Consider the following 25,388-nt stretch of genomic DNA (forward strand, 5'->3'; position numbering starts at 1 on the left):
CGGGGGCGGGGCCGGGAGGGGGGTTGGTGATGCTCCAAGAAGACGGACCCAGGATTTGGTCTCCGAATCCCGGGGCCCGGCCCCCAGCGCCCGGGGGTGGCGACGGCTTCGTGGCGCGCGTGGGTTCTACCGCGGGTGGCGCGGAGGCGGGGCTGCGCGGAGGCGTCCACCACTCTCAGCCCTCGGCCCTGCAGCGGGCGCCCCGCATGGCCAGCCCCGCGCGGGCCGGTTTCCCCGCGCGTAAGAACAGCCGCCTGGACGCGTTCCTGCGGAGGCATCTGCCGGCCCGAGGTCTACGACGCCATCCGCGCCTACGAGCAGTGCATCGTGGTGTCCGACACGGGGAAACACACCTTAAAGTACGTGCTGCTCAGTGACCGGCTCATCTACCTGACCGAGAACCCGCTCCAGTCCATCCGGCGAGTCGTGGCGCTCCGGAACATCGCGGCCATTGACCTGGTGAGGCGCGCGGACGGGCTCGCGAGAATCCCCCTTCTTGGGGGGGTTCTGTATGCACTCTGAATAAAGATGCTTTTACCGTTCTCATCTTGTGTACCGGTCATCCCCTGTCCCCTCAAATACAGATTTGGAGAACATAGCCCCCTATCAGAAGTACGCTTTGAGGTCATTCCTAAGTTCATTAAGCATCTAGCCTTGCCAAGCACTGTCTAGACACTGAGGATGCAAAAGTGAAATAGGGCGCCATCCCAGAAGCTGCTATGGGAGAGACAGAAAGCCAACACCAGGACAAATAAATGCCATGTGATAAATGCTATTATGCCTTGTTTATTTTTTTATTTTTAGGGCTTAGAGCGTGTTAGGTGCTCAATATGAGTTGTGAATAAATGAATTAATGAATGAATGCATGCATGCATTAATGAGATGCGCATGGGATGCCTGGCAATCTCAGGCGGATCATTCATCCAAACTGGGCTCAGGCCATGCTGGGAAAACTTCCTGGAAGGAGTGTCATAAGAGCGGAGCCTTGAAGGAGATACAATCTGTCCCAGTTTTTAGTGTGCTGCTACTGTATCCCTTTCGTCCAGGAATAGATTTACCTTATAAATCAGCAACAGCTTGAAGCAGTCTCTCTCCAATTACTGTTTTTCCCCCTTGGCTCCCTTTGTCTGAGCTGCTCTTCAGGTGTGTTCTTCCTTTTTCCATTGGGGACAGGTGTCTAGCCTCGTTTTTCTTTCCTTTGCCCTAGTCTCTGTGTCCCACAAGGGAGAGGTTGGCGAGACTCTTGATAGAGCTGTTTTTTTATTTTTATTTATTTATTTATTTATTTTATTTTTGCGGTACGCGGACCTCTCACTGCTGTGGCCTCTCCCGTTGCGGAGCACAGGCTCCGGACGCGCAGGCTCAGCGGCCATGGCTCACGGGCCCAGCTGCTCCGCGGCATGTGGGATCTTCCCGGACCGGGGCACAAACCCGTGTCCCCTGCATCGGCAGGCGGACTCTTAACCACTGCGGCACCAGGGAAGCCCTGATAGAGCTGTTTTGCCAAGAAAATCATAGCTTGTTTGGAACATGTCTGTAAGAAAATAATAAAATTAAATGAAAAAAGTAGGGCTTCCCTGGTGGCACAGTAGTTAAGAATCCGCCTGCTAATGCAGGGGACATGGGTTTGAGCCCTGGTCCGGGAAGATCCCACATGCCGCGGAGCAGCTAAGCCCATGCACCACAACTACGGAGCCTGTGCTCTAGAACCTGCGAGCCACAACTACTGAAACTCGCGTGCCTAGAGCCCGTGCTCCGCAACAAGCCACTGCAATGAGAAGCCCGTGCACTGCACCGCGGCTAGAGAAAGCCTGCACGCAGCAATGAAGACCCAATGTAGAGAAAAATAAAAGAATGAATAAAATAAATACATTAAAAATAAATAAATAAATGAAAAAAGTAAATGCTTTCTTTTTCTACTTAAAATACTGCCGTGGGCTGATATCACTATGCTAATTTCTTTGCTTTATTTGAGCCAAAGCTGGAAGTAAAACTGCCTTTTCCTCACTGCTACTGTTTGCATTCTCTTGAACTAAAATTAAAAAAAATTAAATTTCTGACCAAATGTTTTAGAAAATATTAAACACTTAACTTCTTCTAGTGTCTGCAGTGTAAACATGTATTCTTTTAACAGAAAATAGTGATTTTAGGATATTGTTACTCTCCCCAAAAAGAGACAGTATACATATTTCAGTAGTTGTTATATGTATTTCTTTCTAAGCTGTCAGAATCTGAAAAGTACAGTAAAGCTCCCTAGGCCTCCCAAGCCAAGAATATTACAAAAAGGCATACCAATTTATTTATTTATATGAAATACTACATATTTCAGTAGTTGTTATATATATTTCTTTCTAAGCTGTCAGAATCTGCAAAGTACAGTAAAGCTCCCTAGGCCTCCCAAGCCAAGAATATTACAAAAAGACATACCAATTTATTTAGTTTACAAGGTAAACTCTGTACTCGATTTACAGAGTTTACCTTTCAGGCATATAGAAGAATGTGTAATGTCTCTAAAGGTGCCAAACAAATCTAAGATTTCAGCATTGTTGATAGATTTAAAGTCCATCTTACACAATATAGTTTAACTTTGTTTAAAGTTGTGGTAGGCAGAATAATGGCTCCCAAAAGATATCTCCAGAACCTGTTTTACGTTACATGGCAAAGGGGAATTACAGTTGCAGATAGAATTAAGGTTGCTAGCTAATCAGCTGACCTTAAAATAGGGAGATTATCTTGGATTATCTGCATAGGGCGAATGTAATCACAAAATCCTTAAAAGTGGAAAAGGGAGGCAGAAGAAGAGTCAGCAGCAGAGTGATGCAGCATAAGAAAGACTACTGGTTTTGAAGTTGGAAGGGGGCCACGAACCAAGGAATGTGCGCAGCCTCTAAAAGCTGGAAAAGGCACAGAAACAGGTTTTTCCCTAGAGCCTCCAGAAAGAATGCAGTCTTGCTGATACCTTGGTTTTAGACCAGTGAAACCCATATCAGATTTCTGACCCCAGAACCGTAAGAAAATAAGTTTGCGTTGTTTAATACCACAAGTTTATGGTAATGTGTTACAACAGCAATAGGAATTCAATAAAGAAGTGTTTTCTCTTATGTTGTTTTAAAATGGGTATTTGTTAAAATGTATTGTTTCAGTGAGAAATAAGTATAATCATGCCAAGCACAAATGCCTTAATCTCTTTTTCTGGGTTTTTATTATAGTTATTGTTACATTTCAGTGGCTTGTGCTAAGCTCCATAGGGTGTGTGAAAAATGGGTGTCCCCAGATTGCTTTATCTAGTGTCAATTAATAACGAATTAATAACACTATGTCTCTCCTTGGTACCACATAGAGAATTTTGCTGATTTCTATGTTATGTCATATATAGTTGTCCTGCTATCTATTACATTGGAGTATATCATCTCAGTGCCGGGCAGCTTTGTTTTTTAGAACTGGTTCCTCCTTTCTTGAAAGATAAACTGTTTAATCTCCTTTTCTACTAGGGTGCTGTCCTCTTTCTAAGGCTACCTCTTTAGACATACTTTTCCGTTCTCAAAGGTCTTCTCATTTTACTGTGCAAGTTTGTCTCTTGTTATTTAACTTTCAGTTGGCTCAGGTTCCCACTTGGCCTTTGTTTTTACTGTCCTGTCAATAAAGCCCCTAAGCAAACTAGTCCTTTATGCCTCTGGGCCTCTACCCTTCTTGTTCCACATTTGGCCAGATTTCTCCACATAGTTCATGTCTCATATTCCAGTTACACTTAGGATAAAATTTGCAAATATACAGATAAAATTCTGTTCTCTCCCCTAAGGAAAAAAATTGAAAGAACAGCAACAAAACGTTAGACCCAGAGTATAGATGTGAGATTTCTGTTCTAGCAAAGACAAGTTCCACGTGCACTTGGAGGTCTCAGTAGGTGATTTGTTTTTGTTTTTTCAAAACAAATTAATGTCAGTTTTATTTAAATAATTTTTTTTTTTTTTTTTTTTTTTTTTGCGGTACACGGGCCTCTCACTGTTGTGGCCTCTCCCGTTGCGGAGCACAGGCTCCGGACGCGCAGGCTCAGCGGCCATGACTCACGGGCCCAGCCGCTCCGCGGCATGTGGGATCTTCCCGGACCGGGGCACGAACCCGTGTCTCCTGCATCGGCAGGCGGACTCTCAACCACTGCGCCACCAGGGAAGCCCTAAATAATTTTATGTCAGTTTTTTAATCATTTATATTTAAAAATTAATTATTTTAAAAGTTGATATATAATTGACTTATAACACTATGTTAGTTTCTGGCGTACAACATAGTGGTTTGATATTTCTATACATTACAAAATGATCACCACTCAGTAGGTGTTTGTTATGGTTCATATCCTAAAAGAAAGGGTTTCCAAGGTTGTTTGGGCAGAGCTTTTGTGAAAGGCAGATGTTTTCTTTCAAAGTTCCTTTTGAAAGCTCTAGAGTTCTGCTCTTGTCCTGTACATCACAATACTATTCTTTAAGCCCTTCTAAGATTAGACACATTTTTCAAGTGTGAGAACCAGCTCTCCTGAACAGTGATTTCCTATGGATTCACTCTCCTTCAATGCCATCCCATCACCTACAAAGAAAAAAAACCTGTCAACTTCAGCAGCCCTTGTTTCTACTTCTTGCCTTTCTTTGTCCTTGTCCTTTCACCACTTTCCTCAGTGAATATCTCCTCTCCAGCCATCCTGGGGTCCATGTGGCTTCTTGAACAGGCAGCAAATGCACCTTTATAGCCGGGCCTGTTTGCTTGCAGCGTTTGCTTCCTCCTCCTTCAAGGATGTTCAGAACGTCGTATCTATAATCTTCCTCCTTTTAAAAATGTAAAAAATATTCTCGGCTCGGACAGAAACAGGTCACAGGCTGTGCCGAAGGGGCCACTATAGTTTGCTAACGGATTCCTGCTTTCCCCTTCCCGTATTCAAATCCTACACAGTTTCCAGGCTAAGTCCAAGTTGTTCTTTCTCCAAATCACTTTTCCTTGATTGAGCCCATGAGAGCAGGTCTTTTGGTCTGTTTTGCTCATTGCTCTATCTGGTTCCTAGAACATTGCCTGATACAGGTGAGATGGCCAATAAATATTTGTTAAATATTCAACATAATCTGTCTCTTTGTTTCTCAGTTTATTATCTGCAATATACATTGGGGCATTTAGTAATACATTTTTATTCAGCTTTTGCTTTCTACCTGTGTGGACTTGGTCAAGTATATATATTCATCCTCTACTTTGTGCCTCCATTTCTTCATCTGTGAAATGGAGATAACAGCGCCTTCCTTATAGAGCTGTTGGGAGGATTAACTTCATTAATAGATGAAACACACTTAAAATAGTACTTGGCACATGGGAAGAGCTACATACACGTTTCATTATTATCAATAACCTTTATTCACATATATTAAGTCAACTAAGTTTCCTGAATCTGTAAGATTGATATTATCTCTTTAGGAGATTTAGTAAATTTGGGGAAAAAATAACTGGTTTTTGAGCATTGATTATGTATTAGGTGTTTTATTTATTTATTTAGGCTGCGCCAGGTCTTATTTGCGGCATGAGGACTCTTAGTTGCAGCATACATGCGGGATCTAGTTGCCCCACCAGGGATTGAACCCAGGCCCCCTGCATTGGCAGCATGGAGTCTTACCCACTGGACCACCAGGGAAGTCCCTATATATTAGCTGTTTTTAAATCTCATTTATTCTTTTTGAAAATTTGTGCACTGGGTTTGTCAAGTTTAATATGTTCAAAAACAGAATTCCTCATCTCCACCCCCAAACGTGTTCCTCTCTCAGCTTTTCCTATTTTAGGAAGTAACATCATCTTCCATTATCTTTAATTCTATCTTTCCTTCACCCTCCTCATCCTACACATCAGTATGTCATCTTGACTTGTGTAGAAGAGGAAAACGTTTTTCTAGGTCTGAAAATTTTATATGACATGGGAGCCTTTATAAGGAAATGAAATCTCAAAGAAGAAACAGTTAAACCTATGTGTGTTTAGTACTAGGTTTAATGAAGAATGGAGAGTCATAGAAAAATGTGATAGTTCAAAGAAGTTCAAAAAAGCTAAGGGTAATAGACTGGGGAAATTTTAGAAAGGCCTGCTTGTTTGGATTTGTCTTAACATCCTTGTCTTGGAGATAAGGATGTTCCTTTCCTCTGGGTATAGGGAGGGCACCTCTCTCACGAGGGCCTTAAGACCTGATTCAGGGGAGGAGGGCTGGGGAAGGTCAGAAGGACTTTCCTGCATCTGTGTTTTCTTGAATTCCTTCAGCTCAAAGTATTCAGTATGCCAAGGCACCATATTTTGGGGTAGTGTGTTCTGAACCCCATCACTTGTCTTCCAAAATATATCTAACTATGACCTTTCCCATTTTTCTTATTCCTTTTTCTAGCACCACTTGTCCAGTCCCTTATCTAGACTACTGAAATTGCCTCCAAATTGATTCCTCTCCACATAGCAGCTGGGATGATCCTTTTAAATAATAATTATAAATTAAATTATATCACTCTTCTGTTTCAAAGTCTGCATGAACTTGCAAACTCCTTATTCCCTATAGGAGCCTCCATGGTTTGACCCATCTCTGACTTACCTCCTACCACTCTTCCCAGAGCTCTTTCTGCTCTTCTTCCTGCCTCAGGGCCTTTGCACCTGTCATCCTATCTGGAACACATTTCCTCAGATCTTCAGAGGGTTGATCCCTTCTTGTCAGTCATGTTTCTGAATTCAGCATCACCTCCACAGGGATGCCTTCTGTGTTCACCCAATCTAAAGTACCATTCCCCCAACACACTTAGCACATCTCTTTGTTTCAAAACACTTACCACTATTTGCAGTATAAGATTAATGTGTTTAGTGATTTATTATTGTCTATGTCCCATAGTAAATGTAAGCTCCATGAGAGCAGGACCTTGTTTGTCTTTTCATCCCTGTATCACTGTGCGTTATATTCCCAGACACATAGCAGATAGTCAATAACTACTTGTAAAACTGGAAGAATGAATAAGTGAATGAATGGATGCTCAGATCCATCATACAGTTTACCTCTTAGAAAGGGACATATTTCCTTATTTCCAAATATTGAGGGACTTGGGAGACTGACAACTCATCACACTGGCCAGAGTTAACACAGCCAGTTAGTGGCAGAGTCAAGAGTAAATTCCCACGGGTCTCCTGCTGCTCAGATTCAGCTCTCTTCATGCTTCTTTTGTGTTTGTATGGGATGACCCCTGTGTTGTTTATCTGTGTCATGCATTTTGAGAGATAGTGAGAGTTATATGAGACCATGTTATGCATACTTCTTTTTATCTTGAGCTTTTTTCCCCTCTATTTTGACTCACTTGTTGCATTTCAAAGATCTCACTGTGGGAGGAAGAAAGAAGTGATAAACTCTTTATCAGTCATTGTGGCTGTTTCTTTTTTTTTTTAAGTTTTTAAAAAATTAATTAATTTTATTCATTTTTGGCTGCATTGGGTCTTTGTTGCTTCGAGCAGGCTTTCTCTAGTTGCGGTGAGCCGGGGCTACTCCTCATTGCGATGCACAGGCTTCTCATTGCGGTGGCTTCTCTTGTTGCAGAGCCTGGGCCCTAGGCGTGCGGGCTTTGGTAGTTGTGGCATGTGGGCTCAGTAGTTGCAGCATGCAGTCTCAGTAGTTGTGGCTCATCGGCTCTAGAGCACAGGCTCAGTAGCTGTGGTGCACAGGCTTAGCTACACTGTGGCATGTGGGATCTTTCCAGACCAGGGCTTGAACCCATGTTCCCTGCATTGGCAGGCAGATTCTTAACCACTGCGCCACCAGGGAAGCCCAGGTCAGTGCTTGTTTGATTTTATTTATTTATTTATTTATTTATTTATTTTTTGGCTGTGTCGGGTCTTCATTGTGGCATGCAGGCTTTTCGTTGTAGTGCATGGGCTTCTCTCTAGTTGTGACGTGCAGGTTTTTCTCTCTCTAGTTGTGGCGCAGGCTCCAGAGCACGTGGGCTCTGTAGTTTGCAGCACGTGGACTCTCCAGTTGAGGCTCACCAGCTCAGTAGTTGTGGTGTGTGGGTTTAGTTGCTCCATGGCACGTGGGATCTTAGTTCCCTGACCAGGGATCGAACCCGTGTCCCCGGCGTTGGAAGGCAGATTCTTTACCACTGGACCACCAGGGAAGTCCCAGTGCTTGTTTGATTTTAATAACCTTATTAACAGCCAGAGATTTTAATGAAAACCCTCGTGAAGAAGTGCAAGGGGGTAACTGGAAAGATTGTGAACACTTGGCTTTAGGAAAGTTCCTGGTAGTCATCTCTGTGAAACTTGGGCCTCCCACTACAGAGGGAACCACAAGTCCTGCCCTGATAATTGTGGTTTTATTATGGTTATTAACAGCATTCACTCTCCATTCAAAAATATTGGCTGGGGGGCTTCCCTGGTGGTGCAGTGGTAAAAAGAACTTTGGCTCTTTGCCCAGTTTATAATTTTGAATTTGCAAGTTTTTGTGAGGATTTATAGAGTCGTCAATTCAGAACAGTAACTCTATCTTCTTCATAAACTCAATCAAATCATGTGACTAATGACCAACTAACTTTTTTTTTTTTTAAGTCAAAGAAGAGAATAATGGCCCTAAAAGTTTGAATGAATCCCTTTTCAGGTGAGATTGTTGTTTTATGTTTTTAACTTGCTGTCCAAAACTTATTTTACACTTCAATTGGCTTTTTAAAAAAAAATTATTTATGTTATTTATTTATTTTTGGCTGCTTTGGTTCTTTGTTGCTGTGCGTGGCTTTCTCTAGTTGCGGCGAGCAGGGACTACTCTTCATTGCAGTGCACGGGCTTCTCATTGCGGTAGCTTCTCTTGTTGCGGAGCACAGGCTCTAGGAGTGTGGGCTTCAGTAGTTGTGGCACGTGGGCTCAGTAGTTGTGGCGCGTGGGCCTAGTTGCTCCACAGCATGTGGGATCTTCCCGGACCAGGGCTCGAACTCGTGTCCCCTGAATTGGCAGGCGGATTCTTAACCACTGCGCCACCAGGGAAGCCCTCAACTGGCTTTTTAAAATGCTTTTTCTCTACTAATGTCTTTGAACTGAATTCTGTTTATCTCATGTACGTAATAATGAAGAAGGTATTTTGTGAGATTTTCTTCTAAATTCAAATCCAGTTAGTTATAAACTATAATTTTTCTCATTTCAATTGAATATACAGATGTCTCAGTATAAATAAATGATTAAAATCAAACTCAAATCATTTATTGAACTCTGGTTCTGTGTAGTGGTATGCTGGGCCCTGTAATAGATACAAAGATGAGTAAGACATAGTTCCTGTCCTTGAGAGGCCGATTCTCACCAGGACATATGACATTTGTGTAAATAAAGATACTGCAAAGTATGCATGCTAAGTGTCATGATTGAGTTTGAGCAAATTGTCAAAGAGATTTAATGAGGGGAAAGGTCTTATTCGGTTGTGGGGAGAAGTCAAGATGCCAGATGACGGTGAAGGAATGGTGCACATGGTGATAGAGATATTGCAGTTGGAGGGAACAGTAGAAGCTACGGTAGAGGCAGGAAAAAATGGAACATGTATAAATTGAAAAAGGAGTTTCCTAAGCTGCATAACTCAAAGTATGATTCTATTACACACTTTAAGTATCTAGACATTAGGAGGAAGGGAGCATAGGATTCTAAGAGCTCTGAGTCAGGGGATTATAGGCATGGGGAAAATTAAGGTGCATTGGGGCCCTGAAAGTCAGGTCATGACATGGGGGAAACAGCCCCCAGGAAAACATTGCAAAATGTGGAAAGAAAAAGTGAACGCCTACTTGGAGAGTATTCACCCCCAAGACCTGTGGTGTACCATGCTGTGCAATGGGTTACTGGGGAGGGGCCTTTTCCCACTGTACTTATTCTCATACCTTCTCTCACTGAACAATGACATACAAAGGTCTTTTAAACTAAATTTTATTAACTTTTTTTGTCACCAAAAGAAAAAAAAATTGTTTTAGGAAGCCTGGCTTGTATCATTAGGCTTAGAGGGTCATGATTTGTTCTAAATCCATGTAATAACAAGCTATGTTTTAAGGGGTTGATACACTTCCATTGTTACCCTGAGCGCCATAAATTACTAGCTTCTGGGAGGAGGGTCTCTGCCTTCTTGTCTCAGGGCACTAAGTGAAGTTCCTAACGTGGCCCTTGTAACTGGAAGTACTGAGGGAGAGGCACTGCCATTTGGCATATAATGCCCCAATTTTTCTAGATCACTCTGATAGCCTCATTGTTTTCTTCCAGTTTAGAAAAATAAAAGAGATTTCTAAGTAATGTGTGCAGTAGCTGTTTTAGGTTATTGTGGAGGTCAGAACTCTTTTAAAAGTGGCAGAGGTCCAACTTAGGTTAAAAGGGGAATTTATTGGAATTACAGGGCAATATTGGAATTAGAGGGCAACTCATGTTATTCAACATTCATTCAGCAGATATGTACAGATACAGACATAAATATAGATGCAAATGTAGATCTATCTATTTTACCTGTTAAATCTGGCATATTCTGTTTGCTGGGCTCTTCAATTTTAGATGTACAATGGTGAGCAAAATCCGCAAAAGTTAGAAACCACAACTTAGGAAAGTAGGAATGCTAAGAATGAAGCTGGACTTAGGCATAGCTGGAACTTGGGACTTGAATGCCATAGAACTTTGTCTCTGTCTTCTCTGATGTTTGTGGATCAGCTTCATTTTCTCTCACTGAATACCACGTCTTCTGTGGGACAGCAAAGTCACCAACTGTCTTAAATTCACTTTTTACTTCTCCCACCACCACACAAAGGCTAACTCACACACTTTCTCGTACCAAATTAAAAAATCCTGGGAAGGTCTCTGATGCCTAGCTTGAATAAATGATTGACTGCTAAAAAAATATCCACCATAGCCAAGAGGTTTAAAAACATGGCAGCTTCTGCGTGCTCCATGTGTGGAGAGGAGGACTGATTTCCAAATAAAGTGGGGGTGGTGGAGTTAGGTCTGCTATCCCATAGTTTTCTAGTACTGTCATCTTCATAATTAAACATCTGAGTCAAAAGTGTAAACAAAAGGCAGGCTACCATAAACACTAATTAGAGGGCTAAAGAATGTTAGCATGTACAGAGCTTTGTGACACCTCTGAGGTGTAAAGTTTTAGGCCTAATTATGAGAAGCTGCAGGTCATAAGAAGGATGCAGTTATCTTGGGACATCACACTTACATAAATATGATTACTTTTCAAGGTAATAGTAAACAACAGGCCTTTTAACACCTGAGGGATAGAAAACAGACTGCTGATGATCTCTGATAATGAGATTCAGTACTTTGGTTTCTCTGTCTTTAGTATAGCTCTTCATTAGTGCATAGTTCCATGTAGTCATGCATTTTACAGGAGAAAACCCAAGCAGATATCTAACCAAAATGTTCTCTAAGGAAAAGTTTATTGTGACTTACTTAAGAATCCCCTAAAGCTGGGAGGAAAAAGACTGCCTATTGCTTGCATGTATAAAAAAAACATACAGATCAATAGAACATTTTTACAGTGCTGGCATAGAGTAAGATTTATGTAAATTTAATTGCATTCACCTTGAATAATCCAAAGGAAGAGTGAAAATGCTTAGCCCTCAGTCCAGATCTGCTAAGCTCATACCCACCAGGGTGGATTTCAATTGAGTTTACATCTATTTATAGCCTCTACTGATATTTAGCTAATGGAAACTTAAAATTAAGCAGATTTTCTAACCATAGTGCATGGCAAGTAGTGGGATGAACTTTTGGAGAAACCGATCTGTTTAATTAACAGAATCAGAGCTGACCACCTTGGCATCCTTATGAAATGAGAATGTATTGCATTTAATTGTATATCATTAGCAAAATAGAAGGGAAAAAAAACAATAAAGAAGGTGAACCTTATATTTTTCTCTAAGAAGAAGCACTTCTTGGCAGAAAGTAGAAAAAGCTGTTTCATTCTTCTCTGCATAGTAGATAAAAACATAAAGCCTCTGTAGCCACACTGGCTGACTTCAAATCTGGACTCTACCTTGGACTATTTAACCTTCCCAGACTTCACTCCTCATGGGTAGGATGGGGCTCACAATGGTACATATCCCACAGGGATGATATGTAAAGGGCTAAGTCATGTACAGTTGACCCTTGAACAACACAGGTTTGGACTTTGAGGGTCCACTTATATGCAGACTTTCTCCAATAGATACATACTACAGTCCTACACAATCCTTGGATATGGAACCTTGGATACAGAGGGGTGAACTGTAAAGTGTTATATGCTGATTTTCAACTGTGCAGAGGATCAGTACCCCTAACCCCACATTGTTCAAGGGTCAACTGTACATGTAAAGTGCTTAAACTGTGTGTGGCACTTAGTGAGTCCCTATTAAACTTAGCTCTTTCGTTTTTGCAGTCAGTCACTGAGCTATAATCTATTTAGCATCCTCAGAATCCTTGATCAAGCCTTGAAACAGAATAACTTTCCTCTTTTCTCTTCTCCCTAATAAATACTACAGTATGTAAAAAATAAAAATGCTCTTGTGCAGTAATTTGGCACGAGGCACCATCTATATTAATTTCCTAAGGATTTCTTATGCAGTAGGTTGCTGTACTTCTATTAGAGGACCAAGTCCTGTGTTTATGTAAATATACTTTGTGTGTAAGTATATGAATTCAGAATGTTTAGAAACTCAAGAGAAGGATTCAAGGCCTCCAGTAGCTGTTCTTATAATAAGCCCTTATTTCTTGATATTTCTCAAAATTGACACTGCAATTATTAAATAGATATATTCGCTTGCACACAGATCATAGTTTATAATTATTAACAAATATTCATTGATCAGTTACAGATTTATAAAAATACAAAAAATATTGAGGGTTGGGGTAGAATCAGTATTCATTTTTCTCCCCCTTACTCTCTTCCATCCTGTTTGAAAACTTTCCTGGGACATATACTCAGGAGCAGAATTGCTTTGTACATTCTACTAATATACATTATACTAATCAGCTTATTGGTTTTAGAGATTAAAAATACCTCATCCCATATTGTCAACTACCTATTAGCTTATTCTATGTGGTGTCTTCTACTGAGTAGAATTTTAATTTTGATGTAATAAAATTAATTAAGTTTTTAATTCTGGTCGAGGTGGAGTAAGCACACTTTGCCCTACCTCTCCCTCTGAATGGAAATAAAAATCCTGAACAGAATGCACACAGCAGTTGATTGCCCGATTTAAAAAAAAAATAATAACATCCTACATGGAATTTAAATAAGACCCAGAGTCAACAACAGCTATAAACTAAAATCTGTTTTAGCTGAATCACATGTATTTGATGTATATTTGCCATTCGGTTCTAAATATCTCTTAATTTCCTTTATCACTTACAGCAGTTTGATTATGATCTGTCTGGTGTGGAATTCTTTGAGTTTATCTTACTTGGGATTCACTCAGTTTCTTGAATCAATAAGTTTGTGTCTTTTGCCTAATTTGGAGAGTTTTCAACCATTATTCCTTCAAATATTTTTTCTGTACCACTCTTTTTCCTCTCCTTCTGGGACTCTGAAGACATGAATATTAGGTCTTTTTCATATTGTCACACAATCCCTTGAGAATGTGTTCATTTTTCTCTTCAATCTCTATTCTCTCTGGATTGTTCAAATTGGATAATTTCTATTCCTCTATCTTCAAAATTCAGTGACTCTTTTCTCTGTTATCTCTACTCTGCTCACTGAGTCCATTCAGAGAATTTAAAAATTTTTAGTTATTGTAGTGTATTTTTTCCTCCTAAAATTTCCATTTGGTTCCTTTTTATATTTGCTATTTCTCTGCTGAGACTTTCTATCTTTCCATTTGTTTCAAAGGGGTTCACTCTCATTTATTGGAGCATGGTTATGATGGTTACCTTAAAGCTTTTGTCTGATAATTCCAACATCTTTTTCATCTCAAGATTGATATCTGTTAATTTTCTTTTTCCTCATAAGGTATTGAGATTTTCCTGGCTTTTCAAATGTCAAATAATTTTGGATTGTGTCTGGGACATTTTGAATATTATGTGACTCTGGGTCACATGAAGAGTTTGGTACTGGTCTCTGCCAGCCTCTTGATTACACTTAAATATCTGAGAATTATTTTCTAGCTTTGAATTATTTTACATAGAATTGCTTATATTTCACCAATTCTGCTTTAGTAGAGTCTTCATGGGGAATTTTTTATTCAGGAGAGCTCAAATTCTACATCTTGAGATCTAGATCTATATTTTTTTTTATGGAAGAATCATTGTTCCTTATTGTTCTGCTTGTTTCTTATATTTTAGCACATTAATCTGACAATTTCGGTCTGATAGGTGTTTTACTTTCCATGAACACTAAACTCCCCGTTTTCATATTTACTTAACTTCTTTCTCATCCTTTTTAAGTTTTAAAAATCGATGATTTTTTTCTATTCCATTTTAAAACTCTTAAAAAGGATGAGAAAGAAGTTAAGTAAATTCTATTTACCATTTTTCTTCATTTCTTGATAGAGTCAATATGCTAGTATATATGTACTTTGCATTCTTAGCTGACTTTGCATTTTTCTGAAGCTGTTTAATGTTGCCTGCTGCTTTTTGGACTCTGGCTTTTAACCTGACAGTTTCAGCCTCAAGGAGTTTATCTGTGTTTGATGCAGAGGGAGAAAGGAGAAAAAGGATTTGTGCATACTTTTGATTCTGGAGTTCTCTTTCCCAGTTCTCCCATTGTTTTCTCCTTTGCGGTGGCTCTCTCTAGAGATATGTAATCAGCTCATTAGAAAAACACTTGACTTTTAGCAACTTAGTTGTATAAATGTGAAGTTGACACATGTTGAAACTCAAGGTTCTAGAACTCTTGCTTAGTAATGAACTACTCTTTAATCAGACTACTAAAAGTGGGTATTATTGAATTTCATGTGAAAAATACAGTTCAACTTTATGAGTTGGCTTGCTTCACTGGTGAAACTATAATGTCCATGACATTTTAACTTATGCTGTCAAAAAGGTAATCCTTTTTAGAAGCTCTTTTAGCTCTTTAAAATAATAAATTTTTCATACAACTAAGTAAGTAAATAACAGTCACTTCAAGTGTGCCTTTCTGTAACTACCTGAAATCATTTTGCTGACCTTTCACATGAAACATATGTTGTGCCTAAAATGAACATTTTAACATAATTTCATAACATTACCTAACATAACCTGTGCACTGGTTATTTAACTCTCTTAATTTCCATAGAGAAAATTTTAGAAAATATCATCTACAAGAATAAAGAAAAGCTACCACTTTCAAGAGGATTGGAGTATGTATCATCCATTTCTGGGCTACACATATTCATTGACCTGAAAATCCTATATGAGCATCTTATATTCTTAGATACTTCGATATCATTGTTACATAGTACTAGAATCCTATAAAGAAATAGGGCAAGGTAAGATAATCAGTAAGTGGCATTCAGAGATTATGGGTCATATACATTAATTTGTTTAGTTGTGTGTTTAAAATCTGGCCATGTCATGTGCCACTCCCCAGGGCAAGAAGAGTGCAGGAAGGAGGGGGTGCTCGTACACTCTCTTTCCTGATCATGCTCTGGGACCACAATGCCAGTGTGCACATCCTTAAGCCTGAGGGTTTGGCAAGGATGGCTGTTTAAGGGGGATGGAACTTGGATAAATGAACTGAGGTGAGCACTTGTGTATGTGTGTGTGTGTGTGCATGCATGCGTGTACACGTATGTAAGGTCAGTGGAAGAGGGAGCTGAGGGCTGGAACTCAGCACAGTTCATAGCATTGTACAGATGATGAATGAATTTTATACCTGTTTAAAGTTAAGAACTAATAAAAACAAAGTGGTTTTCCACTTTCATGGAGGTGCCAGTCTCATAAGGAAGATAAGATATCTTAATGTAAAATGATAAACCAGCAATTCAAGGCAATATAGGATAATATTAATCCCTAGCACCTACCGAGTGTTTCCAGTGTTAAAAAACACTGCATGTATTTTCTTACTTAATCCTCACACAAACTCAATGAAATTGGTTCTATTATTGTTCCTATTTTAAAATTAGGAAATTGAGGCTTAGGTCAATCTAAGTCACATAACCACTGAGTGGCAGAGCCTGGATTAGAACTTAGATCTCATACTCTGCAACTTCTTAGCCTCTACCACTTGCTTCCTTGTGTTGCAGAGAAAAGAAATGAGTCATGGCGAGCTGGAGAGAATAGAGAAGGTAAAAGATGGGACCCAGAATTGGTTCTGAAAAAAAGTGCTGCTGCTATTGGGATGATATTGGAAAAATCAGAGAGTGTTAGCAAAATATGAGTCAAAGAAAACACCATTTAAAAAAAATCTCTCTCCCCCCACCAAAAATAAATAAAAATTTAAAGAATCTCTCTTCATCTCTCCATATGAATAGTTCTTTTTTCTTTATAGGATCCATTAGAAATGCAAGATGAAAGAACAAGTTTCAAAACTAGAATGAAAAGTCCTTTCACCGGGAATGTTGGGCTCTGTGAAGGCCAGGCATAAGGCTTTAGATATAAAAAATCCTTCTTTAAATGACATAGCATAGAGTTTTATTTCTGAAAGCGGGAGTATATACTGAAGAATTGTGCCATACCTCCTCTAGGTCAATGGTCAACAGCAGGTGAGAGTAAATCACTCCTTTCTCTTACAAGCATTTCTTTTATGTGAAGACTTTTACTTTCAGACTCTTAAACTGCTGCAATGGGGCCATTGGGTTCTCTTTGTTCCTTACTGTTAAATTCTGAATATTATGTTTAACTCTAAATTCTACCTGACAGGTACCACCAAGAGAGCAGCACACCACCATCCAAGGACTCAACTCTTGGCCCTCCTTCGGACCTCAAGAAGCTGTCCCTTCATGGCCAAAGTGCCTGTCGACCCTTACCTACCCCCTCCAGGAGGAGCTGTCAGCCCACATCAGCCACTAGCAAGGCTGTCGGTGTGCCATTTTGCACTACAAACACAAAAGAACCCCAGGGACTTTCAGATCACAAAGACTCTCTAAGTGAAATCCCTTTCAAGTGCAGTGGGAACGGAAATGAGTTTTACTTAGGAAATTCCTCCCTGGCCTCCCCTTTACAGAGTAACCCAAACCTAGAGAAAAAGGAGTCAGAACTTCATTAGTACATTATTTCCACAACTTCATCAATATTTCTGCACTTAAAACGTTCATGGAACAATTATGTTATAGTAAGTGTCCTCCTAAGTTAACCTTGACTTGAATATTGTTTTTTTTGCGGTACGCGGGCCTCTCACTGCTGTGGCCTCTCCCGTTGCGGGGCACAGGCTCCGGACGCGCAGGCTCAGCGACCATGGCTCGCGGGCTCAGCCGCTCCGCGGCATGTGGGATCTTCCCAGACCGGGGCACGAACCCACGTCCCCTGCATCGGCAGGCGGACTCTCAACCACTGCGCCACCAGGGAAGCCCTTGAGTATTGTTTTTTAGGGTAGGCTTCCCTGCTCTTCCTCCCCATTTTGGAAGTTTAACCTTCGAATTTAGTAATATTGTGCAAGACATAATGCACTGGACAATTAAGGATATGATTTTACCAGGCTATTGCAATAGGGAAAATGCTCATTAATGAGACATGTCTTCAAGAAAAGGAGATGGATCTGAGGTTTTATAGAGGCAGGTAATAAACAAGGGAGTCAGCAGTGAGTCTCATGGGAATCGATGAGGAAGGTTGGAGACAAGTCTTATCTTGGCTTATCTTGGAATATTTGTGAGCAGGGTGGTCTTTCGCAGTTAGCTGGGGTGATTTCTCAACCATTCTGCTTTCAGAGACCAGGGAGCTCAGATAAAGTTCAACAGTATCAATATGTTTCTGTATTTCTTAGTTGTGTTATTGAAAGTAGGTTAGTGGGAGTTTTTGACTTAAAAAAAAAAAAAGCACAACATGAGATTTGTGAGTGAAGTTTTATTTGGGCAAAACGATGACTATAGCTCGGGAGACAGCATCGCAAATAGCTCTGAGAGGGCTTCCCTGGTGGCGCAGTGGTTGAGAGTCCGCCTGCCGATGCAGAGGACGCGGGTTCGTGCCCCGGTCCGGGAAGATCCCACATGCCGCGGAGCAGCTGGGCCCGTGAGCCATGGCCGCCGAGCCTGCGCGTCCGGAGCCTGTGCTCCGCAACGAGAGAGGCCACAACAGTGAGAGGCCCGCGTACCGCAAAAAAAAAAAAAAACCCAAAAAACAAAACAAATAGCTCTGAGAAACTGCTCCAAACAGGTAGGGGGGAAGGTCAGTATATATATGATTTTGGTGAAAGGGGAGTACATGCAATCAAGCACTTATTTTTTGCAGAAGGTTTCTGCTAGTCTTGTGAAGGTTACTGCTCGTCACGAGGCACAGACGTTATGAAGGATTTTAGTAGTGCTTTTCTAGATATGAGGAGATACAAGAACTGGGCTCATAAAATTGGCTCCTGAAAATATCTAACTATCTGAAGACCTGTTCTGCCAGTTTTTCCCAGAGCGCAGCGTGCCTCATTTCTGCTCTCCACCCTGAACTCCTTTCAGGGGGTGTTGAAAAGTTAGCAGCTGCAGCAGCTCATGATTTAATCCTTGTAGAGGCAGATGGCAAGTGCCAGTGGCAAGTGCCAATTTGTAGTTGACACTCATTGTCATAAGATCAGATAATTTTATAGAGATCACCTGGTCTATGTCCCTTATTTTATAAATGAGGAGACTGAAGCACAAAAATTCTAAGTGACTTACTCAACATTATATAATAAGTGTAGGGGCCAAGTCAGAACTCCCATTTAGGGATCTTCTTATAACACCAGAATCAGTTTTAAAATAAGCAATTTATTAAAAGAATAGTATGACCCTTTTTACTTATCTTCAGTGATACATAATTTTTATTATTGATCTTCCCACATAATAATATTAAGAAGTATGAAAGACTCTTTTCACTCGGAAGAAGCTAGGAAGGAGGGGGTTTTATAAGTGGCCAAAAACTGTGGAAGATTGCAAGACAACTCTCATTTTTTTCTCATAGCACAGTTTAGAATGTTATTGTTTAAATTAAATGTTAAATGTTTAAAATTCCTCTCTAAAATTTTAAACCGCTTTCTCCAAATTAAGAATGTAAGTGAATCATGAATAGAGGGAAAATCCTGATCTATTAAAAGAAGGCTTCATATGTTCTAATAGAAAACCACAATTTAATTGACTTCTAAAAATCTACCTAAATATTTCAAAATAACTGTTTAACTAACTCCCAGTTTTAAGTACTACTTTTAAATTCTGCAGCAAAGGCATGGATGGGGTAAGTCAGATAGGCCAATTCATAGCCCTTCTGATACTACAAGCAATAACAAACAACTAACGTGTAGTGTTATTATTGGTAGGAACTGTTCTGATGCTTTCTGTATATTAACTCATTTAATCTGTACAACAGTCCTACGAGGTAGGACTGTTATTCTCATCTCATAGATGAGGAAATTGAGGCACAGGGAAATTAAATGATATATTCAAGGTTGTACAACTAATATAGAGCTGGGATTTGAACCCAGACAGTCTGCTTTTTTTTTTTTTTCTATGACCACTGAAATAATGTGGATGGAGGGGGGTTATCTTTATGAGTTGTCAGATATTATCATTGAAAACAATGTTCTGGGAATTCCCTGGCGGTCCAGCAGTTAAGACTCCGTGCTTCCACTGCAGGGGGTGTGGGTTCTATCCCTGGTCAGGGAACTAAGATACTGCATGCCTCGCAGTGCAGGCAAAAAAACCCCAATGTTCTATCCCTTGAAGGATGAAAAATGAGTAAGCAAATATTTCATATATAAATGATGAATCTATCAGGTTAGCATTCATTCTAGTGAGAATAAGATATTAACAATATAAACATTTTAAAAGTTGTGACTTTTTTGTGACATTGTTGAAGTCTTTCATTAGGTTGGTCACCTTTGGTTAGTCTTGGCTATCTTCATAAATTTTAGGAAATGGACAAAAATAATCTCCTAAATCTGTCAGAATTATCTTGGGTAATTGCTCTCTTGTGCCTTGAGATTTCTTTCATTTTGAGGTATGGATAAATGCTCCCGGGAAAAGGAATTAGACATCTTAACTCTCTGTATACTTTCAGGTAAAATTAACGTAAACCATCCAGTTAGAAATTAGCACTCATTCTGATTTTAAAGGTTTCCAAAGAGTTGTCCTTGTCAGTAACCCATTTTATCTGTAACTTTCACCAAAAGTAATTACATCTGCATTGTTTAGCATCTCAAATTCTACAAAGACAAAATATGGCAATTCTTTGCCCTTCATACATTGTGGAATAACTGCTAGAAAGCTAAATAACGAATATCCTCAAATTAAAATTCTAGATTTAAGGCAAGCATAAACATTTGGAGAGAAAAAAAAGGCAGCTTTTTTTTTTTAAACATAAAGCAATGACAAAAATAGTAAGAAAAAGTACATAATTCCCCCCTACACACACACCCACCACCCTACTCTTATTAAGGAATAAGACAGGAGTTGTTTGGAGTTGTAAATCAGCAACATTTCAGAAATTCCTTCTGACCTGTCTGTTAAGCCTCAACATAAATAAAAAATTATTACACTACATGCCAATTTGTTTCAAGACCCAGTATGAGCGGGAAGCGGCAGCACTAAAGATTTAAGGAAAAAATAACCCCATTAATGGGGGAATAGTTAACAAAATTATTGTATATCTCGGCTATGTAATACTGGGTAATCATTATTAAAAAGACTGAAGTAAATCTATATACATAGACATGAAAAACTGTCCACCATATATTAAGTGAAAAATAATCCAGATTAATATGTGATATGATGTAGCTAGTATTAAATACATATTATAAAAATATATCATCTAACATGTAAATATTATAAATGTATATGTTATAATTAACATGTTTTTATATGCCTGAAAGAATATAAACCAAACCAACAACAGTAAGGTGTTTTGAATATTGAGACAGAAAGGGTAGGGAGAGATAGGGAACTTTTATCATTTACTTTTCATTTCTGTACTGTTTGATTTTGATAGATTATTCTATTTTATAATGAACAAATGCTATGTTTAAAACTTTAAAAAAACTATATAAGGAAAAAATTCCCTGTAGTATTATCAAATACTGGAATGAGTTACAAATCATGTACTGTAGAAGGGATTAAAGAATAGATATATGATATTGACTAAAAGTAGTGGGAATTGATTTTTCAGTAAACAAAAATTCTAACTATTCCCACTTTTTTTCCTCTTTCAGAAAGCTACTCTTTTACAAGATCCCCTATATGTTAGTGAGCTCAGTCCTGCTACTGGAAGTCAAAAGCCATATAGGTAAGGAGTGATGACAGGACAGAGTTGCACTGGGGGGGCGCGGTGTTCGCCCTCTTTGCCTCTCCTAACTCTATGTGATGCTGAGCATCACATTTATGTCTACATCTCTTCTTGCCCTGAATTGCAAAGACAATTACCCACTGGATATCACTTCTTGTATGTTTCACAGGAGCCATAACGTCAGCATATTCAAAACAGAACTCAGCCTCTTCCTTCTGTGACCTGACCTTCCATCTATGTTTCCTAAACAGGGCATGATGTCATTATCTCTAGACAGCCTAAGCCGGAGTCCTGGATCCCAAGATCCCCATCCCCTAACCCAGTCATCACCACATGATTTACTGTACTTGTTGAATATATCTGGATAACACCCACTTCTTTCTACTGCCACGTGCTCAGATCCAATTATCTGTTCTGGGCTCTGACAGTATTTTCCTGGCTGGCCTCTGCTTTCACTCTTGCCCCTCTCTAGACCATTCTTCAATACAACAGAGGAATCTTTCAGAAGTACAAACGTGATCGTGGAACTCCTCCCTTAAAGTCTTTCCATAGCTCCCCATTGCCCTTAGAAGGTGTACACTCTATAACAGCTTTTTACAAATCTTCCTGATGTCTCTATTTTTCTATTGTGTCCTCCACACTCCTGCCCTAAGCTCCTGATCCAAATGAACTCATAGCTCTCAAAGAGCTCCCTGTTAATCTGGGCCCTAACGTGATGGCCTCTATTCTAGAACCCTACTCTCTTCTCTTCTTCCCCTTCATAGAAACTTCAACTCCTCAAGTTTTACCTCACTATCCCTTTGTCTAAAAATCATTTCTCAAGACTAAGTTAAGAGGGACCCTCCATAACGTCCTGTGCTTACGTATCTGTAGCACTGTCCACTCTGTATTATGGATTGCTTGTTTATGTGCTGCCCTATTATGCAATATGCTCCTTAAGGGCAGGGACTCTTCCTTGGTCACTGGCACATAGTAGGCTGCCAATAAGCCTTTATACAATGAATGAATGAATGAAATAAGATAGAGGATGGGACCTTATATGCAAGGCAAAGGAGTTTGGATTTTATCCAGACTTCATAGTTCTATTATGTTCTTATCATAGTCAGCCTTACATTGAAGTAGTTACTTGTGATGTGACGATTACTTCCAATAGATTGTGAGCCCCTGGAAGGCAAGGAGTATGTCTTATTAATTTTTGTATTTTTCTTACTTAAAACAGTGCTTTGTACTTAGAGAGCACTCTGTCAATTGATGGTGCCAATAATTTTGATATTAAGTAAGTCATGAGTGACTTTTGAGAGGTTTACGATAGTGACGTATATTAGAGGTGATGTAAGTGAACTAAGGGAAAGTTTAATTTTAAAAGATACAATTCATTCCCCATTAAAGGGAACCACAGTTCCTTGGAAGAATGACTGATTCTAGGTCTGGGGTAGGAAATATACAAATGAGTCTGAAACAGCTTGTGGCAGAATGCAAAGAGTAACAGGGCTCAAACTAAAGGACACAGGAGCCCACATGAAGGGCCTCCTGATAGCCAAAGATGGAACAAATCAAGAATCAGAAAAAATAATGAATGAGATGGTTAAAACATAACGAATATATAAAAATTCCAAAGTGTATAATGATGCATCATAGAGAGAAAGTCCTCCCTCCTACCCTCCCCCACCCGGTTAAGAAATAAAAATGTACTGAACTCCATTAGAAGTAAATAGGGCACTAATTCATTTTTCTGCAAGTCAGCAAACAAATGGAAAGAATTAAGCATTTATCCTGCCTTTCCTGCATAAACTGTAATTAGTTCAGGGTAACCAAGTAGCCCAAGTTGATGAGAGCAAATTCCATTTTACAGAATTCCAGCTAATGAATGTGGGAGGTTTAACAGAATTAGAAAGTTACCATTTTTTTAACCTCTGATGAAATAATAGATTCATGCAAAGATCCTCAGTGGACGGAACCATCAGACAGAAACGTGAAGTGGAATTTCAAAATGGAGGGATCATGTAAATAACCAAACACTGATCAGTCTTAGAATCACTTAAGTGGGATGCTATAATGGAGCACTTAAAAATTATACAATGCCTCATTATTTGATGTAACATGAAACACATAGCACCACCTATGACATATCTTTGTTCAAACAATTAAACTGGAATCTGACTTAAAAGTGTGGGTGTGTCAGCCTTGAGAAGGAATGAAATTCTGATACATGTGACAACATGGATGAGGCTTGAAGAAATTATGCTAAGTTAAATAAGCCAGTAGTAGAAGGACAAATATGGTTCCACTTATATGAGACACCTAGAATAGGCAAATTCACAGAAACAGAAAGCAGAATATAGGTTACCAGGAGCCATGGAGAGACAGGAATGGAGACATTGTTTAATGGATGCAGAGTCTGGGAAGATGAAAAAGCTCTGGAAATGGATAGTAGTGATGATTGCACAACACTGTGAATGCACTTAATGCCATTGAATTGTACACCTGAAAATGGTTAAAATGGTAAATTTTAGGTTATGTATATTTTATCTCAAAATTTTAAAAGGTGTGTGTGTGTGTGTGTGCGTGTGTGTGTAAGGGAATAGATAAAACAAGACTGGCAAAATGTTGAAAATTACTGAAGCTAAGTGATGGGTATGTGAGGGTTTCTTATAAGACTTTCTCCATTTTTGTGTATGTTTGAAAACTTCCGTAGTAGAAGTTTTTAAAAGATCTAAGAAACATAGCAAGCAAATATAGCAATTATCTTATTTAGATCTTGGTTTTAATGAACCAAATATAAAAAGGCATTTTTAAGACAAGAGAGAACATTTGAATATGGACTAGGTATTAGACAATACCATAGAATTATTGATAGGTTTGTTGGTGTGATAATGATGATTTTGCAAGGAAATGTTCCAGTTATTTCGAGATACGTTCTGAGTTATGTAGGGGTTAAATAACATAATGTTTGGGATTTCCTTTTTTAAAATTAATTAATTTGGCTGTGCCGGGTCTTAGCTGCGGCACTCGGGATCTTCGTTGCAGCATGCAGGCTCTAGTTCCCCAACCAGGGATGGAACCGGGGCCCCCTGCATTGGGAGTGTGGAGTCTTAACCACTGGACCACCAGGGAAGTCCTGGGATTTCTTTTTTTTTCTTTCTTTTTTTAAAAGTTATTTTATTTTTGGCTGCGTTGGGTCTTCGTTGCCGCATGAGGGCTTTCTCTAGGTGCGGTGAGTCGGGGCTACTCTTTGTTGCGATGCACGAGCTTCTCATTGCAGTGGCTTCTCTTGTTGCGGAGCACAGGCTCTAGGTGCACAGGCTTCAGTAGTTGAGGCTCGCGGGTTCTAGAGCGCAGGCTCAGTAGTTGTGGCGCACAGGCTTAGTCGCTCCGCGGCATGTGGGATCTTCCCGGACCAGGGTTTGAACCTGTGTCCCCTGCATTGGCAGGCGGATTCTTAACCACTGCACCACCAGGGAAGCCCAGTCCCGGGATTTCTTTTTTTAAAAGATGATTATACAGATAGCTTAGAATTTCTACATGTTTTCTTATGTTTATTCTAAAAAAAAGTATCAGTTTTAATTTTGGTACTATATTATATAAAGTGATTTTAAAGCTAATTGTATAATAAAAACAGGCTCTTACTTTGCGTGGCTTGAAATTTATCCCTGAAGGCAAGGAGAGTTCTGCCACTGTCCTGACTCAGGAAAAGCATATTTCTTGTAAAGTTAATTTCTGAAGGCAACATATTTAAAGTGTAGTAATTTAATGCACCATGAAGGATGCAAATATATGCACAAGATACATAGGAAATAGTCTGTGCCTACAAGGCACCTTCAGTTTATTAATTAATTAATTTATTTTTGCTGTGTTGTGTCTTCGTTTCTGTGCGAGGGCTTTCTCTAGTTGTGGCAAGCGGGAGCCACTCTTCATCGCAGTGCCCGGGCCTCTCACTGTCGCGGCCTTTCTTGTTGCGGAGCACAGGCTCCAGACGCGCGGGCTCAGTAGTTGTGGCTCACGGGCCCAGCCACTCTGCGGCATGTGGGATCCTCCCAGACCAGGGCTCAAACCCG

The 25,388-nt window shown here is 39.7% G+C and overlaps 1 protein-coding gene across 1 annotated transcript in view; it reads left to right on the top strand.

Moving 5' to 3' along the window:
• The first annotated feature begins 206 nt into the window (after positions 1-206).
• The window catches only part of C11H12orf56 (chromosome 11 C12orf56 homolog), a 59,568-nt gene continuing 34,386 nt past the window's right edge, over positions 207-25,388 (top strand). Inside the window, 4 exon segments of the mRNA XM_065888163.1 lie at positions 207-284; positions 286-509; positions 16,801-17,212; positions 21,260-21,340. Of these exon segments, the coding sequence (XP_065744235.1) occupies positions 207-284; positions 286-509; positions 16,801-17,212; positions 21,260-21,340 (795 nt within the window).

This window comes from Phocoena phocoena, chromosome 11 (genome assembly GCF_963924675.1).
Source record: "Phocoena phocoena chromosome 11, mPhoPho1.1, whole genome shotgun sequence".
Classification (NCBI taxonomy): domain Eukaryota; kingdom Metazoa; phylum Chordata; class Mammalia; order Artiodactyla; family Phocoenidae; genus Phocoena; species Phocoena phocoena.